This window comes from Platalea leucorodia (assembly GCF_965183815.1).
Source record: "Platalea leucorodia genome assembly, chromosome: 6".
NCBI classification, from domain to species: domain Eukaryota; kingdom Metazoa; phylum Chordata; class Aves; order Pelecaniformes; family Threskiornithidae; genus Platalea; species Platalea leucorodia.
Window position 1 is genome coordinate 84699635 of NC_138828.1, and position 17967 is coordinate 84717601.

The 17967-nt window shown below is 53.5% G+C and overlaps 1 protein-coding gene across 1 annotated transcript in view; it reads right to left on the reverse strand.

The window, feature by feature from the left end:
- Positions 1 to 1016: 1016 nt before the first annotated feature.
- Positions 1017 to 17967, reverse strand: part of ADAM33 (ADAM metallopeptidase domain 33) — a 31607-nt gene continuing 14656 nt past the window's right edge. Inside the window, exons 6-24 of the mRNA XM_082316009.1 lie at positions 17698 to 17884; positions 17260 to 17325; positions 17075 to 17146; positions 16410 to 16576; positions 16214 to 16298; positions 15350 to 15492; positions 13060 to 13237; positions 12609 to 12698; positions 11445 to 11640; positions 10494 to 10602; positions 9748 to 9952; positions 8715 to 8792; positions 7791 to 7899; positions 7288 to 7438; positions 6565 to 6655; positions 5585 to 5830; positions 5118 to 5281; positions 3395 to 3412; positions 1017 to 2152 (exon numbers count right to left, since the gene is read on the reverse strand). Of these exons, the coding sequence (XP_082172135.1) occupies positions 2101 to 2152; positions 3395 to 3412; positions 5118 to 5281; positions 5585 to 5830; positions 6565 to 6655; positions 7288 to 7438; positions 7791 to 7899; positions 8715 to 8792; positions 9748 to 9952; positions 10494 to 10602; positions 11445 to 11640; positions 12609 to 12698; positions 13060 to 13237; positions 15350 to 15492; positions 16214 to 16298; positions 16410 to 16576; positions 17075 to 17146; positions 17260 to 17325; positions 17698 to 17884 (2407 nt within the window). The 3' untranslated portion in view covers positions 1017 to 2100. The remainder of the gene's footprint in view (positions 2153 to 3394; positions 3413 to 5117; positions 5282 to 5584; positions 5831 to 6564; positions 6656 to 7287; positions 7439 to 7790; positions 7900 to 8714; positions 8793 to 9747; positions 9953 to 10493; positions 10603 to 11444; positions 11641 to 12608; positions 12699 to 13059; positions 13238 to 15349; positions 15493 to 16213; positions 16299 to 16409; positions 16577 to 17074; positions 17147 to 17259; positions 17326 to 17697; positions 17885 to 17967) is intronic.

Genomic DNA, 17967 nt, shown 5'->3' on the forward strand with positions numbered 1-17967 from the left:
GAATCCAAGGCCAGGGACATTGCATCAACTTGATGTGATCACTCAATTGCTGGTCTCACACTAAGGTGTATTTTTTTGACTGCAGCACACTTTGCCATTAAGCTAAATGGTCCAACTCATTGAGAAAAGTTTTTTCCAACCACTTCATCATTGAAGCAACTTCTCCAAAGCCTCTCCAACTGTTTAACCCTCTGCTAACACCTATACTGGACAGCAGAAGGGAGGGCATTCACAGGCAGGGAGCAGGATTTCCCCTCTCCAGGAGCTCCATAGGCTCTCCCTCAAGTCTGACCATGTCAGAAGTCCTTGGGAGATCACTAAAAAGAATGGGACCTTGGGAAGGTTTAGGGACAAGTTCATTTATCCTGTCATCTGAGAGTGATCTTAAGAGGTCCCTTTCAACCTAAATGACTCTGTAATTTTGTGACTTGTTATCAGAGTAAGCGTTGATGCTGGATCCTAGATCCCACCTGGATATCCACCAACCAAGAAAGATAGGGAGGTACCAGAGATGCTTCAGGGAAGAACCATGTGCATGACCAATGACTTTGAAACAAAGCCTGATCACAACGAAGTAAGCAAGCACAGCTTAGGTTAAGGTGGCCTTAACCACAACCTGCAATTAGCAGCCCATTTTGTAACACTGAGGACAATGAAACACCAGAACAGTTTCCTGAGGGTTGCCCCTGAAGGAACAACCTTTGTACCAAGGTCCAAAGCTTCAACCATGTACGTCATGAACAACCTTTACATTGGTTGGACACATTTCAAAAAGATTTGTCCTAGGTCAGATGAGATCTACCCCAGGGTAGACAACATCACACACAGGTGAACCAAATGATCCCAGGTTTAAGGGCTAACAGAAGGGGCTCCAGGGATGTTTGCATCGGTGCGGTAGGAGACCCCGAGACCTTGGTGTCTAAAGACTCAGGGAACTTCTGAGCAAGAAAAGAGCTGGAGGAGCCAGGAGACTGTACAAAGCCTTTCTTCTTATTTCAGACCCTGACAGAGCCGCATGTCAAGTCATAGGAAAGTGGCACGGTAAAATACTGTGCAGATCAACAGCACCTTTCATCTGAGGATTGTAAAGCCCTTTCAAGACATCAGTTTGCTAAACCTCACAACACCCCTGTGAGGTAGGTATTACCCCCCATTTTACAGATGGGGGGGAACTGAGGCACAGAGAAATGCAATGGCTTGGCCAAGGCCTTTGGGCAAGCCAACGACACAGGCAGGAGGTCTTCCTGCTCTCGTTCCCGGCTTGTGGCTCCTTCCCCCTTTGGACAGCAGAGTGTTAGCAGCTCACAGAGACACTGCTGGGCTTGCCCCATGAGCAGGGAACATGTAATGTTTATGGAGGGCTCCTGAGCCCCTTGAAAGCACCCTGGTAACCAGCTGCCACCAGCACTTCAGACATTAAACCGTTTCCCAGACAGCTTCTCCTTTCAGGTACGGCCCCAGGATTGTCACTGTTTTTTCTTGTACAATCAGGCAGGAGGCCAGGAGGAGCCTGAGAACTTGGATCCTTCATGGAAATATCCCAGCACTGTATGGCACAGTCCAAACTGGAAACCAATTTTCTCTCATGGCAAATGTCTGCCCGGAGACAATGCCCAGCATTGAACTCTGGTGGCAATGGGCGGTGGGGGGGTCTCACCAGGCCCGGAGGAGAAGGAGGAGGTAGCTAGAAGGATATTACACGGCTTTTGCTGCCACTGTTGTCAGCATCTTTCGTCAGTGTTGGATGTTCACTTGACCCCAAGTCACCCCATCCCAGCCCATGTGCAATGTCAAGAAGAAACTAAAGCTGTGCGGTAAATTGGCCAGGAAGTGATGCCAGGAGCTGTGGTGGAGTCTCCATCATGGTAACTCCACCATCAACCCATCCCAACCCTTAGTTACGTCATGGTACCAATTTCCCCTCTCCTCCCCCCACCACTACAGTTTTTGTGGTGAATACATATTCTGTCTTATAAAAATAGTCCTCTGGTATCAAAAGACAAATAAAACAAGAGAGGAATAAAAGACCCCTGTCGCCAGCAGCAGTGCAAATCAGGAGAGCCAGCTCAGGAAAGATGGGCTTAAGGTGTCCTTGGTTTGTCACTTCTTCAAGGGGAAGGAGGTTGATTGGACTTTGATGGTTGGGACTGGCCTAGAGCGAGAAGAAAGAGAAAGGAGACAACTCATTTGAGTGCAGAGACCAAGCATCCACCACCTCCACCACAACCATCATTCCACAGCTCAGAGAAGACAGACCAGCTGCTGCCCCTGAGACCAGAGGGGACCTGGGACTGTCATGGTCACTCATGCCCTCTCTCAAAGATACAACCCCAAATTGTATTGCTTTGAGGTGTTTTATTTTGGGGTACCCCCAAAACCCTGATAGGACACAGAGTCCACCAAATCATGTGGTGACACCAAGCAGTGAGAACTGGGAACCCACCAGCTGTGGGAGTGATGTCCCCCAAGAGGTTACTGCTCTTGGCTTCCCAAGAACAGTCAAGGTGGTTCGTGCCCTACCAAGAGACATCACCAAATCAACCAACCCAATATGGACCCTATGGTCCGTCCTGGGAATTCATGAAATCTCTCACCTCATCCATCCAGGAAAGACAACAGTTCCCTGGCCCTCTCCTAGCATGTTGGTGGTGTCAGGTAATGAACACGGACCAGGACACGGGCACGTCCTCCTCCCTGGCACTAGTCTAGCCCTGACAGTCTACACTTTCTGACATGGGCACCGTTTCAAAAGAGGATGGCCAGGGACTGCTCTCAGTGGGCAGCAAGGACAAAACTACACTGCTTGGGGAAGGGAGCTGAGTTTGGCTGCCAGGATGTGCCAAGTCTTTCTCTTTTGGGACCACAGAACAGGCCTGTTTTATCTACTAGAAGGGATGAGCTATAGGGATTGAGTTACACTGAGAAATTTTGAGGCATATTCAGCCTCTTTGTGGTGACAACAAAATCAAAGCAGACTGTCTGGGGATGAGGACCAACTTCAGTCCAGCACGGTGCCTTCTCTCCATAGCTGGATATGGCCCACAAGCCTGGCCAGCAGGAGCAGATGCCAGCACGATACCTTGAGGCGCCACTGACCCATATCCAGAGGATTTAGCAGTATAGCAAGAGTTGAAAGTAGTGGTGATATTGTAAAGGACTTAGACTTAATCTCCCAGCTCCGAACTGGAAAACCTGCGTCCTCCATTCCCTTGGAAACAGGTGCCCAAGCCCCGCTGTTGCTGGGGTACTCAGAGGGGCTATGTCCTGCTCATCTAGGAGTCTCTGGGAAGGCGGACGTCTAATTCCCAGTCTCCTGGTTCCCAGCCCAGTGCTTAACCAAAGGCCATCCCCCCACAAGCAGTCCCCATGGTTCTGCATGGTGTCTGTGACTCACCTTTGAGGTGGCATCGGCCTGCGGGGAGGAAAGATGAAAGAGAGCATCAGTGTCCATCCCTTCACTCCACTGTCCCCCAGCAGAACACCAACAGCTCCCTCCATGCTCTGGGTTGGGAGGCCACATGCACCCCCAAAGGATGGCATCTCCCTTAACCCATCAGGACCCTACAAGACCCAAAGTCCCAACCTTGGTCACCGTTGGCCAACCTTGGCCAAACCCTGTGGGGTCCTGCCAGGCGGAGGCATGGCTGCAGACCCTGGGCACCTGCAGGTACCTTGCTCAGGTGGGCAGGCTTTTCTCCTGCACCATGCAGGAAGGAGCATGGGCACAGGATTGTTTTTGCACGTAGCATCCCCATTTGGACAAACGCTGGTTGCAGTTGCTCCCCAGGTAGCAGAATTTGGGACGTCCTCTGATTTCCTTCCTACCTTTTGCTGCTGCCCCCAAATGCCCCATACAAAAGACCCACAATGCCCTACAGGCCAGTTACCCCAAAGCTGGTGGGCTTTGAACTCCTCTGTAGCTCCAGCAGCATGCACAGACCCACACGCCCCAGAGCACAGAGCATTTCTCCTGCTCCTCAGCAGCCTGGCCTGTACAAACCAGCCATATCAGGGAGGAGCAGGAGAAACCCAGGTCACAGTGAAGACACCACGAGGGGCAGACCAGAGCACACCACAGTGACATTTGGGATGTTGTGATGGGTGTGCTCAACCCCTTGACCAGACTGGCGGTGGTTTGGTGCAGGCTCTGGAAGAAGTAATGGCCTGAGCCGTTGCCGGACCATGAACTCCTCTAGTTTCAATCCGTTCTCTGAAAATCCACAAAGGAGCCAAGTGGCACAGTGAGCATTGATGCGCATGAGCTTGGAACATCAATCATGTGATTGATGCATGAATAGCAGGTGGCTTTTCCAAGACTCATTTATCAAGGAACAAAGAAATTCGTGGGTAAAAGGAGCCTCACACATACCTTTCCTATCGCATGTAATTTGACTACGAGCCAACCACTTTATCCTATACATATGACAGCGTAAGAGAGCCTGCTTTGAGCTCTCTCTGCACGGCAGCATGGCTGCACGGCGGTGATCTCCCCTTGAGCTGGGACACCTCCCAAGGTTGCTCCTTGAGGCAAAGAGACCTTTTACCAACAACAGATCTTTGGTAAGTGACCGACATCGCACATAACCTTGTAGTATGGTACCTTTGGTTTTGTCTTGGTAACTTTGATTGCATGCTGAATTGATGCTAATGAAACATTACATAAACTTTGCATGTACAATCCCTAGACATAAACCGTTCCAAGTCTGAGACTAAGATTAGACCTAGACATACCTAAGCTCCATCAGGAGTTTAGAAAGCAAGGGGGCCTACTCTGAACCTCGTGACTCAACGCGGGGGGGTCCTCCTTACTCTTTTCCACCCACGGTCTCTCTGTGAATCATTTTAACTCGAGTGTAACTCAGTTTTCCTTTATATGTTTCTTCCAGGCAGTAATTAATAGAGTGAACCTTGCCATTGAACTTTGTTAAGTCGCACTTCTACAACATCATATTAAAACCAGTTTTGCTAATAGCTTTGATGATGATTCTTTAAGCGATCTAAATCACCCATTTGCGACATATGTCTCACCCAGATGTGACCCACAAGACCCCCCCACTGTGTCCACCTGCAGGACCCCAGCAGTGGTGGGATATAGCTCAGCTCCTCTCTCAACTTACTTTAATGGCCTCGTGGGGTGGCTCATGGCACTTGTACCCGACACCTTGAAGTTGGTAGGAGGGACCGTGACCAGCAGGGTCTGTCCATGTGCAGGAGGCAGCTCTTTGGCCAGAAGAGGACTTCCAGGCAGCGGCCGACGGGGCGGTTGGTGCTTTGGGACGACCTGGGATCACAAAGTATATGGGGAGAGACAACATCCTTAGAAGAGCATCCAATGACCTCCTGCAAACTTCTCTCCCTGCTGCTGCAGAGCTGAGATGCTTCAAAGCATGTAACAAGAACACCCAAACTGCCTTAAAATATTCTCATTATCTAATGAGCTTTCTTCACCATTGCAACAGATTCATTTCTTAGGGTGGTGTGAGAGCTCCTTAATAGTGCCCAACGCAAAACAGCCACAGGCAGCCAAAAAACAGGGAATTTCTATGAGTCTGGAAGGAAAGCACAGCCAATCAGCAAAGCTCACCTGTGGGGTCCTCACAGGGCTGCAGGGAAGAGGTTTCTTTGGAGGCGGGAGCTTAGCCTGGGAGACGACCATTTTGATGGGGACCATGGGCGATTTGCTGACTGGCGGAGGTGGCCTGGCAGGCTTGGGGTCTCTCGGGCGTGGAGGGATGGAGTGGGGAGGCGGGCGAAGAGGGTGGACAACGTTGACAGGCTGAGACCCAGGCTGGTGAGCATTGGGTTTGGAGGGGAACGCAGCCTGTGTTGCCTGCAGGGACAAGAAAAGCAGAAGTATGGAGAAAATCCTTAGGTGTGTTTTCTTGGGTGCTAAAAAGCAGATGTTCCCTCAAGGTCTGGGTGCTAGGGAGTTGCAGGAGGAGCATTGGGTATTTATTCCACTTTCTGGGACCACCGCTTTTACCATCCTGCCCAAAAGCTGAACATGTTTGCTCCTCGCTAACCATATGAGAGCACACAGGGATGAGAAAGGCGCTGGTCTCAGGAGATCTGGAGCAGGGCCAGCTCTGGTGAATCCATGCCAGATTTCCATCAGATGGGAGGCATCATCCATTCTGCCCCGCTCTCAGCCACTGTGACCATGCTCAAAAAAACCTAAATTCTTCCTAAATTCAGCCCCGGGCTTACCCATCCCGAGGTCACCAGAGCTGACTCAACCAGCAGAAGAAGCATTTGCCTCCCTGGAGACCCAGCACAAAGTCATCAGTGGGATTGCGCAGCCCCTGCTAAGCTTTGCCATGGTGATGGGCAATTTCCCAGCAGAGGCTCCTGGCACTCACCAGGGTCTTTTTGAGCAGGCAGAGCTCAACAGATTCACTTTTAGGAGGGATGCGTACTACTGACCAAAGGCTCAGAGTGTAGACACAATGTAAAACCAGCACGGAGCACCAGTTGCTTGCCCAGTTGCTAGAGGTAGATGTGGTCACCCACAAGTATCAAGTCCCAGGGAGGGAAAGAAAACCTGGAAGGTGAGTTATTACTTACTTTATTAGTGTGGCTGGAGGTGGAAATGTTCCGCAAGGTGAAAGCAGCTTTGGGATGGCCAGCGGTTGACTTCCGACTGATACTTTTGTTCCTGCCCAGGATCAAAAACATAAATCCCAGATGGCAAAATAAAGCAACTGTTTTTGCAACAGCTGCCTCCCGAAATGCTGCAGGTCAGCGAGATCCTGTCTCCTTTACCAGATCATTAACAGACAGTCTTGCAGTGCTCAGTGAGGAGGGATGCCAAGTCTGTCTTGAGATAATGAGGGTAATGAAGGAGGCTGGTTGGTTCTGGGTTTTTTTCTCAAATTATTGCAGGGGCTCTGAGGTATGTATGTGTCTGTACCTGTACTGGGAGGGGAAATAATGAGAATACCTAAATTCAGTGCTCATTTAGAGCCCTTCCAGTTCTTGCAGCCTGCTAGGAGTAGATGGCAAGAAAGCTCCTTGGTACCAGGCCACCTTCATCATCGCTCTCTGGGGTTGTCCTGTCTAGAGGACCATTCCTGTCCTCTGCTCAGGGGAGAGCTGAGAGCCTCATCTTGTCCCAGGAGAGAGCTCTTTATATCTCAACCAGGCCTCATACCAGTTTGAAACAGGCACTGTGCACTACCAGCTCCCCCACAAATGTTCCTACCAGGCTGGATGCTGCCAGTGGCAAGAAAATATTTCAGGGTCTCACTAGGTCCTCAAGAGAGAAGGGATTTAGGACACATCACCCACCTATATGTCTCCTGGCTCCTCCTTCTCATCTCCTTTATCCATTTGTTCAGGAGCGAGTTCTCCCGCCGGTACCAAAAGTAGATGCTCATCATGAGGGCCGGAAGGAAGAGCAGGAAGATGAGCAGAAGGGTTATTAAGATGGCTTCATAATCTGGCAGGGAAAGCACAAAGATGAGTTGGGGGGCTGGGAGAGCCGGCAGCCTCCAGCTTCACTCGGTGGAAACATCGGTTCCATCTGCCCATTCCCAGCCACCCAGGCTAGAGACATCATTGCTGGTCCCACCTCCGTAAAGGGAGCAGTACCATCCAGTCGTCTCTGATAAAAATGGGTGGCCACCAAGCAACCAGAGCTGGGCGCAGGCTGTGAGTCTGCCTGAACAGACCCAACCCAGCACACTTGGGAGCAGAGCTGTCAGCAGCTTTATTGCCCCACTTCCCCCTCTTGTGGCATCGCTCCAGCCCCACCAGCGTCACAAGGCACCGGACAAGGAGTCACGACTCACTGTCGCGCTGCACAGGGCCACTGTCCACGCTGCCACCCAAGCCTGGCTTCTCGCAGTAGGGGGGAGCCCAGCCGGCATCGCAGTGGCAGTTCTTGTTGCTGTTGCAGACCTGCAGGATGAGAAGGATGGTTGGAGACCACAAGAGACATATCGAAATGATGGTCCGTATGGTGGGGATGAGAGCAGATGGCCAATGGTAAGAGTCAAAGCTGAAGGAGCTTAACCCCAGCCAATATTCACCCCTTGAACATCACTTGGATCATGTCTGTGTTGCCCTCAAATGTGTAATTGCAATGTACAGAGATATTTTCTTGCTGACACTTTCATTTCCCTGCTCTTTGCAGAAACCTTGAAGACAGGTATCTTATACCCTCAGTTTTCACACTGCTTGACTAGACAAGCCTGACACCCTTAATACTTTGTGTCAGACCAGAAGTTTGTTAAACATCTTCCCCTTGTGATCTTCCCATTAAACCATAGCATTGTTGTTGCCTTATCCGACTAAGCTCTGTGCTCTGTAGAGGTCAAATCTTTGTAGCCTTTAAGCTTTGGACAACAGCGGCTTATTCTATTCACTGAACCATTTCCTTGCCTTTTTGCAGTCCCAGTTGTGTTTCTAACTTTTGTTTTGCTCTCAGATGGAACAGGCACCTGCTCTGAGCTCTAAACGCTCTCCAGTTCAAATTGGACCCTGATCTAAATTTTGCAGATGGTCCTTACATCATGAATGATCTTCTTCCTCTAACTTGGAAACGGGTAAGCAAAGATCTCGGCTCAGTCTCACCCATAGCTGATGCACGTGAGAGTTATGAAAAGCAGATGCCCACTACGTTGCAAGGCTCATCCCTGTGGGAGACGCTTGGTTTTGCTTAAGAATCTGTGCTAAGCTCAGGAGCCTGCTGTAGGTCTCAGGCAATAACTCACCCCATGGCCGTTGCACCGGGAAACGCACTTTTCCAGCTCAAAAAGGGAGGCATTCTGGCACCGGCGATCTTTGCAAACCTGAGAGGGAGCCAAGGAGCTGAGGTTAGAGATAGACCCAAGGGAGGGGGGACAGCGATCTTCTGGCTCCACAGATGGGAGTCCTCTGGAAGGATGCTGGCCATTGGAAAATGCAGGTTGGTTAAATCGTATTGTTCCAGGTCAATGCATTTCACTCCAATTTTCAGCACAGCCCAGGAAATCTCTGCCATTCCCCCATCCAGGACGGCTCAGCAGAGACCAGCCACCACCACTGCCACCCCCCTCCCCTGACAACCCACCTGGCAGCTCCTGGAGAAGACATTTCCCATCTGGCCCTAAAAGGCAGGTCCCAGCCAAGAAAAACGACACTGGATTTCAAAACCAGCCATCCTTTCTCATTAAAATGTTGACATTTTGGCCTTCCATCCCAAACTGGGATGAAAATTTCACAATTAAAATGCCAAACAGCAAAGGCTGTATCTCCCCAGCCAGCTCTGTCTGGCGTGCATCCCTGCTACCATGTTGTCTACCAGGCTTCTGCCCTTTCTCAGCTGAACTGACCCTCTGTAAAGTACTCGGAGACACAGGGGCATTAAAAGAGACTAATGCTCAGCTAGCAGCATCTGTTTGGATCTGTCATCTTGATTCCTAACACAGCTTTCCACTGGGAAACAGTTTATTCATAGGAGGAAACCTCATCCATCAAGTCCCGGGGCATGCAATTCTTGCTGCGGTTGCTCCACTATGCGTTAAATCAGTAAAGAAGCATGGAGGCCAGAGAGAGGAATTTGGTGGCCTACACACAAGCATCTGGTGGTGTCTAGAAATGCCTTGGTTGAGATGTCATTAAGGCAAGGTCTGCCAGCGTTGGGGGAACCACGTCCCATGGCCTGGCTGTAGCGCAGAGAAGAGCCAATGTCTACATTGGAGCTGGGACAAGAGCTAAGGAGCTGATCTCTTGGAGGAGACCCCAGCCCTAGGAAGAGGTACTCACCATCCCATCTCCGCATTTTGTCCCTGTCATCACCAGCCCAGGGTCAGAGAGGTCTTCCTCATCATCCTTTGCGGAGTACATGTAGGTGCCTCGGCACTTCACCTCCCGCCCATTGAAGCGGATGGTGGTGTCGATGGAGACGGTGTTGGTCCCCTGGGGCTTCTTAGCTGAGCTCTGGCACTGGATCTTGCCACACATAGCATCCCTAGGAGCAGGACATGGCTGAGGTCAGGGCAGGAGATGGGGGTATCCGCCGCTTCACCCTCCCTGCCCTTCATCCTCTGCCCTGCTGCCTGCTGGGTCACCTCCCTATGAATTTATGGCCACAGGAGGTTGTGATGGGAGAGGCTCAGCAGGTTCAGAAAGGGCCTTAGATAAATCACAGACAGAACAGAGAAATGCTGGAGGGAACAGGCAGGTGTGGTCCCTCTAACACCCCTGGTCTAACTGGGAATACTGGAGAGCACACGCTCCCTAAATAGCATCTCCTACTGATGGTGTCTTTGATTTTCCCTTCAGGCTGGGCTGGGAGGTGATGCATGGTGGGACGACCTCCTAGCAGTGATGGGGCCTGAGCCCAGGAAGGACCTGGTGTCTTCCTCAGGTCCAAAACTGAGCTGGCCCAACGGGTGATGCCAGGAGGTCGGGGTAGGACCCTGCCAGTCCCTCCGCAGGGGTGGGCAGCGGGGGGCTGCGGGTGTGGGAGGAGGAGATGGGGCACCCATGAGTGCCAGCGCTGCACCCACCTCTTGTCGCATTTCACATAGCGCCCTTGGCTGTCTTTGCCGCAGTTGCCGTACGTGTTGCCGGCCATGTTCACGTCCTGGAAACATGCGTCTGGGGCCGGCCAGGCACCTGCAGGAAGGGAGAAAAGGTCCCGCATGGGGTGGGGAAAGCAGCCAGCAGGCAGAAATAGTGATACCGGGAGCAGTGGCTGGATGCTCATGGAGAAAAAAACATGGAAAAGTCTACTGGAGAGCTTCTGCCGCGGGTGCCAGGCCAAGAACAGCACAAGAGGGGCCATACGAAGCATGGGGGCTGTATGCAGCATGGGGGCTGTATGCAGTCTGTGGCCATATAAAGTGTGTGTGTATATATATATATATTAAAAAATATATATATATGGAGTGTGTAACAAGCACACGAAGCATCTGGCCATGTACACCTTATAAGCCACATCACCTATGGGCCATATGCAGTATAGGGTCAGTCCATAGGCAGCATGAGGGCCGTATGCAGGACATGGGCTAACTAAAGCCAGGAGGCCATATACAGTCAAAGCAGCGCATGAGCATATGCAGTGCTGAAGCCATATGTAGTGCATGGGCTGCGCTACTGCACGGAGGTCACTTGCAGCATATGGAATCATGTGCAGCATGGGGGTCATATGCAGCATGGGGGCTGGATGTAATGTATGGGCTGTATGCAGCGTGGGGACCATAGGCAGAGGGTAGATGGGCTGTGCACAGCAAAGGACCAGGCACCTGTGAGTGTGTGTGCACAGCACCCCGTGCCAGCCCCATGGATGTTGACCCCAACCCTGGATGGGGACAGCACGACCCCTCCATCCACCACCCTCCAGCCCCACGGGCAGGGGGCACGGGGACCCCACGTGCAGACACAGCACTGAGACCCAACGTGGCTCCTGCCCCGGAGAAGGGTGGCAAGGAGGCAGGGCTGGGGCTGATGGGACTGACCTGGTCCCCAGAGCTGGACGCACTGCTGGTGGTGGGTCATGCACATGCCGTTGTTGCAGTAAGCCTCGCCGTAGGCGCAGGACGAGCCATCCAGCAGGTACACGTTGGCTGGGCAGTAGGGTGAGGCACCTGTGCAGTATTCAGGGAGGTCGCAGGATCCCGCTGCTTCCCTGCAGATCGTCCCAGCCACCTTTAGCTGCCACAGGAGGAGAGAGAAACATCAGCACTGAGCAGCAGCAAAGGGGCCAAGCCAGGATTGCTGCTGCCTCCCAGTACAGCTTGGGGCCATAAACTGTCCATAAGCATAGAATCATACAATCACAGAATCATTTAGGTTGGAAAAGACCCTTAAGATCATCGAGTCCAACCGTTAACCCAGCACTGCCAAGCCCACCACTAAACCATGTCCCCAAGCACCACATCTCCCCGGCTTTTGAATCCCCCCAGGGGTGGGGACTCAGCCCCTGCCCTGGGCAGCCTGGGCCAGGGCCTGACAGCCCTTTGGGGGAAGAAGTTTTTCCCCATACCCAACCCAACCCTGCCCTGGCGCAGCTTGAGGCCGTTCCCTCTCGTCCCATCGCTTGTTCCTGGGGAGCAGAGACCGACCCCCCCGGCTCCAGCCTCCTTTCAGGCCGTTGCAGAGGGCGATGAGGGCTCCCCTCAGCCTCCTCTTCTCCAGGCTGAGCCCCCCCAGCTCCCCCAGCCGCCCCTCCCCAGCCTTGTGCTCCAGCCCCTGCCCCAGCCTCGCTGCCCTGCTCTGGCCACGCTCCAGCCCCTCCATGGCCGCCTTGGGGTGCGGGGCCCAGCGCTGAGCACAGCATTCGAGGGGCGGCCTCACCAGTGCCCAGCGCAGGGGCACCATCACCTCCCTGCTCCTGCTGGCCACACCGTTCCTGATACAAGCCAGGGTGCTATAATGTCCCCTGTGGGACTATATGGGGCTGTCAAGGTATAAAGCCAAATTCCTAGGCTGGACCCCAGCCACAAAGCAGCCAGCAGAGCCAGCCCTGTGGACATGAGTTTACATATAACCCTCCTCATTTGGCACCGGGGGAGTGGGAATTGACCTCCAGGACACGCGGTGTGTGAGTCCTGGGGGGTGGTGGGGCCCGTATCTCCCTGCTCAGCGCATGGGCAGGCGGGTGGGCACTGCGGGGGGCTTACCTTGCAGTTCTGGCAGCAGTCGCCGTGGGCACACTGGGCTCCTGCCTTCAGCGTGCAGTTGTGTGCATTGCAGCACGGGTTGGTGCACTCCTGCGTGGGGAGAAGACGACACCACCACAGTCAGTGAGTCCATCCCTTCCCTGTTGCTGACCCCAGCCCCTTCTCCACCCATCACAGCATTGCTCTTCTCGATGGGGAAACTGAGGCACAGGGGGGGATGAGGAAGACCTGAGCACTCTGGGGCAAAATCAAGAAGAAAGCCAGGACTAGGTTAAATGGATTTAGGAAGGTGGGACTGGGAAGAACCCTTGGGATGGAGTCCCTGCAGTGACCAGCAAACCCCTTTCCCATGGAAATGCCCCTCTCCACATGGGCTACGTTCTGCCACCCAGCAGCTGAGCTCAGCTGCAAAAGCCTCTGCGGGAAAGCAATGCAGCACCCAGCACCGTACCTCCACCTCCCCGCAGTCACAGTCTTCTCCTTCCTCCAGAAAGCCATTGCCACATTTCCGTCCCACCACCAGGTCCTTGGTGTCGGGCAGGTTGAAGAGACACATGCCACCTCCCTTCTGAAAGTAGTTCTCCAGCTGCCTCTTGCTGCAGGAGCTGAACACGCGAGGGAAGGGGTGTCTGCGCAGGGGACAGATGGGGAGGGATGGGAACCGGGGTGATTGGGACCAGGAGAAGGTGGAAAACCACAATCAGAGCTGGGAAATAAGGACACGGGCGAACTGGCACAAACCCTTCCAAGAGCGGAAGCCACCATCAGCCAGATGCATCAAGATCGCGAACATCCCTCACTCCAACTTGCACGGCTGAGCATCAGATTAACAAGCAGGGGACACCACACTGAACCCAAGTATTTTCCCGAATGGGATGGGGTGGACAAGCAGAGCTGCTGTACACCACCCCCAGAGCATCAACCCTCCAGCGAGACACCTCTTGGAGACTGGAGAGCCCCATGGTCTGAACTTCAAAGCCCAGGGAGCACCCATGCTTGCAGGCTCTGCCAGCTCGATGCTGGTGTAGGCGTCACGTCCGTGCCTCGGTCCCCTGCACCTGGGACACCACAGACCACCCCGGTCCCAACCGCAAGGCGGGTCTCCACATCTGCAGTGACTATCTGCTCAGGATGTCCGTTAAATACGTGCCTGCTATCACCCAACCGCTGATGGGAAATACCCGTTTGCGGCTATTTAAATACCTCCGAGGCTGAGAAAAATCCTCTAAAAAATTAAAGAAAAATGGAAAAGAAACACAAAAAAATCCCGTATTAAATCATTCACAAGGCCTGAGCAGCAAAAAATAAAAATCAGAGCCTACCACATGTAAGGTAATTTCTCTAACAGCCCAACTGGCCTTTCCTGCAGGGAGCTGGAGAGAAACGGTGATTTTCTAGAGAAGTTCTGAGCATGGTTCTTCCTTAATTTTGCACAAGTTTGTGGGTTTTTTTGCGTGATGTACTAAGGAGGAGGAAGCAGAGAGTAAGAGCTGTGCACCGCTCTCTGCTTCAGTGCTGGTTTCGTTTCCTCCTATCGCTGAAAAAAAGTTCTATTTCATATTAGGACGTCTCATTTCTGAGATGACACAGAGGGCTTTTTCTAAAAGTATTTTTAAAGTCTGAGGGAAATGTCTTGAGCTGTAGGGAAAGCTGTAAGTCCATGCAAGTTATGGGAGGGTGAGCAAGTAAATACACCCAATAAGCTGGTACATGAACGTGGAAATAGGGACAGGTTGAGGACAGTTAAAAATGTGTTTCCTGCCCATGTGGGGAATAAAATATTTCAGCAAAAAGAAGAAGGAAGAAATGTCATGGGGAGGTGTCAGCTCGGAGAGCTTTGCCTGCAGGGGTGAGCAGGGGCACAGCTGAGCTACAGCATCTGCTACTGCTTTGCACCAGTGCATCCAGCTCTGGTGGGGGAGGGCAGGATAATTAATTAGTAGGATAACTAAACAAACAAGTGCACAAGTGCCTTATCCTGGAAAGCTGGTGCTTTTCCCCACCACAATCCATGTAGGCAGAGATTAAACCCCATGGGGTCAGCGCCGCGATCCGAGAGCCCCAAGAGCCATGGGAAAACAGCCTGGGGACACCCTGAGACCGCATTGTGGGTTTTGACTGTTATTTATTAATTAGAAAAGCATGTGGGTTCAAATAATGGGGAATAAACAGCTGCTTTTCTGCAGCGCGGGGAAATCTGGGACAACTGTATTGTTGGGAGCCAGGAAACCCAACAGGAGAAGGACCTTGGAAGGGAAAGTGGCACCAACCAGCTGAATTTCATACAGCTTTGGGCCAAATTAAAGGGTAAAAGCAAAAGAAAACAAACCCTGGAGGGATGCCAGAGAGCATGAAAGCTAATGACTGCCACCCCGGAGCATCCCGCATCCAGATTTAGTGGGGTTGGGGTGAGGGATGTGAGCTCACCCCATCGCAGCCCTGCGATGCCGTGAGTCCCCACCAGCATGACCAGGGACTGGGCACCCCTTGACCCTCCAGTCTTACAATAAAGAATAATTTAATTGTGCTGAGATGTGGGTTAGCACAGGAAAATGCCTTGGATTCCTGTAATGTGTCTACCAGATAACACCCATTTGCTTCCATCCCTAGCTCTTTTGGGATGGGGCTGCTACACCTCTGCTACCCCTTGGAGACCACCAGCCCAGCCCACCCAGCTGCAAACAGCATCCACAACCTGCTGGGGGGCTTAGGGACCACATCCCGTCCCCACCATCACTTACCCGGTGGCCGCTGCCATGACACAGCCGCCTTGCTCCGGGGTGGCTTCCACGCAGCAGCCCGTGCTGTCGTGGCTCATGCCGAAATTGTGGCCGATTTCGTGGGCCATAGTGGCGGCTGCTCCGATGGGCTGCTCCGAGTGGTCCTGCATAGGGATGAGGGATGCATCAGCACAGCAGCCAGGAGCGATGGAGAGGGGTGATCCCACAGCAGGGAATGGGGTTGGGGTGATGGAGGGACCACAACATCCCTGGGATTGCAACTGGATCCCGTGGGAGGGTCAGAGAGAGGGATGGAGGACGATTCATGGCAGAAGCGGGATTTGGTCTCCTAAAAGTCCCGCGTGGGACTGTTGGGAAGCTCTTTTGCTGGAGCTAACTGCTGAAAACTTGGGGCCTTGGAAGGTGCATCCCAAAAACCAGAAACCTCGGTGCCCCACACCGCCATCCTGCCTTGGGACCACAGGTCACCAGGGCCACCATCACCCCATCAGGAAGAGCATAAGAGTTATCTGGGGTGGAGATGACCCTACAAAACCAGAGAGCACAAGCAGGGAACAAGCAGGGGCGCTTCAATATGAGGGGCAGAAGCAACACAGGAGATCCCAACACTGCTGCTAGCTGCAAGCTGGGGGTGTACATGGGGTGGGAGACCTTTAAAACCAGCCCTTTCTCACCCTCCTTAGTACTTGGCCAACATCTGAGAGGGGTAAGGGGCTACCAGCACCATCATTCACTCGCAGGCTGCATCCCAGGACCAATCCCAGATGGCTGGTCCTCCAAGCCCATGAAGAAAGCCAGCAAGATGGGGCGGCGATGGGGCCCCCAGCCTGGGAGGAACACCAGGGACCCCCGTGCCCCTCTTACCACGCTGACACCTCCGGAGTTATCCGCACTGCACATCCCCTCCAGTGGGGCCATGCCGATGGTTGTCCCCCTGAATGTCTTCCCTCTGCCCAGAAAGGAGAACAGAGAGGCAGTTAGCACCCCGCGGTGGCTTGGAGACCCCGGTCCAAGCTGGGAGCCCCTGCCCCGATGTCCCCGGGCCCATAGGGGTGCTCACGTCAGCAGCTGGGCGTTGTCATGCTTCTTGCGTGACCTCAGCGCCTTCTTCCATTGCAGAAAGGACCAGAGTGTGGCGTTGGCATCGCTGGTGACGGCACACTGGTCCCGCTCTGTCCACACCTCCAGGCCGATCAGGGCCACCTTGATATTCAGTGACCTGTAAAACTGCAGGGAGGGGACAGGGATGGAGAGGATGGGGACTGGCATTCGCTGTACCTCCTCCAACACTGACATGGCATTTCAGCTGGTGGGTCTCCATGCTTTACCTCCAGCTGGGTGACTTGGGGACACACTTGTCCCAAATCCACCTGCAAGCATGAGCTCTACTGGCCCAGCCGTGGGCACAGGAGCCAGTCAGGGTGGCACGATGCCACCCCTCAGCTGACAAGGCCTAAGCGTGTCCCTGCTCATGTTGAGGATGCTGCCATTGATCCCCATCGCCACGGCAGGGCGAAAAGCCAGCATCCTCTTCACTTCTGCAGCTCAGCTGATGGGTGGCAAAGCATTTTCCACCATGTGCTCACATCTCTCATCTAAAATCCTAGCCCCAGTGACATGGGGACAGTCCCTGAGGGCCACCACCAGGCTGGCCCCAAGCTGAGGTGCTTTTACATGCACCAGGAATGAGGGAGGTGGTGGCAGGTCCCTCTCGCCGGCCGTTACCTTGTCCACGTAGTTTGCGATCTCCACGATGCGCTGCTTGGTGTGGCCCAGGTTGAGGTTCTGGTTCCTGTACTGCAGAGAGATGGGGATGGGGCAGGGTCACTGGAGGAAGAGCAGGGATGGAGGTAGAGAAGGGTCCCAGCTTTTTGGCAGGGGACCAGGTTCCTGCCCCCCGCGGCGCTCACCAGTGTGTGATCAGCAACAATGAAGAGCTCCATGTACTTCATGGTCCTCCAGGCATCTCTCTTCGCCTGCAAGACAGACACCACGGGTTCTCCAGACACTGCAGAGCTGCCCAGAGGGGAAACTGAGGCACGAGGCAACCAGGAAAATTTGGGCAGCTTTAGTGCAATTCCCAATGTCACCTCATGTCACATCCCACATTGTGTGACACAGCACCGATCCCCAACCCACGCATCCTCCCTTTGAGGTCTCCTGCCCAAACTCAAACCAGGTGAGCTGCCCATGAATGCCCCTCGCGTCCCATCTACCTGCGCAACCCTGCCCAGACGCCAGGGTGACGGGCACCCCGCCGCAAGCTGCAGGCATTCAGCAGGGGCACAGACGGCCCCGCTCTCAGCCCTCTGCCCCTCCACAAGCGAAGGACCCCAGGACGGATTTACCCGGTGGTGCACTGGCTGGAAGAGCCGAGCGATGTCAGCAACGGTGCTCCCAAAATCGTCGCCGTGGCCGCAGGTCCCACCTCGGATGGGCAAGTGCTCTGCTCGGTGGATGATGTGGTGGCCCAGCTCGGGGGTCCCCAGGGGTTTCAGGTAGTAGCTGGCGTTGCTGCTCAGCACTATCAGGCCCCTGGCAATGGAGAGCAGCCCCCAATGGCTCCTGTGGTGCTTTCACTCCAGCTCCCCCAGCCCCTGCTGAGGCCCCACAAGCTC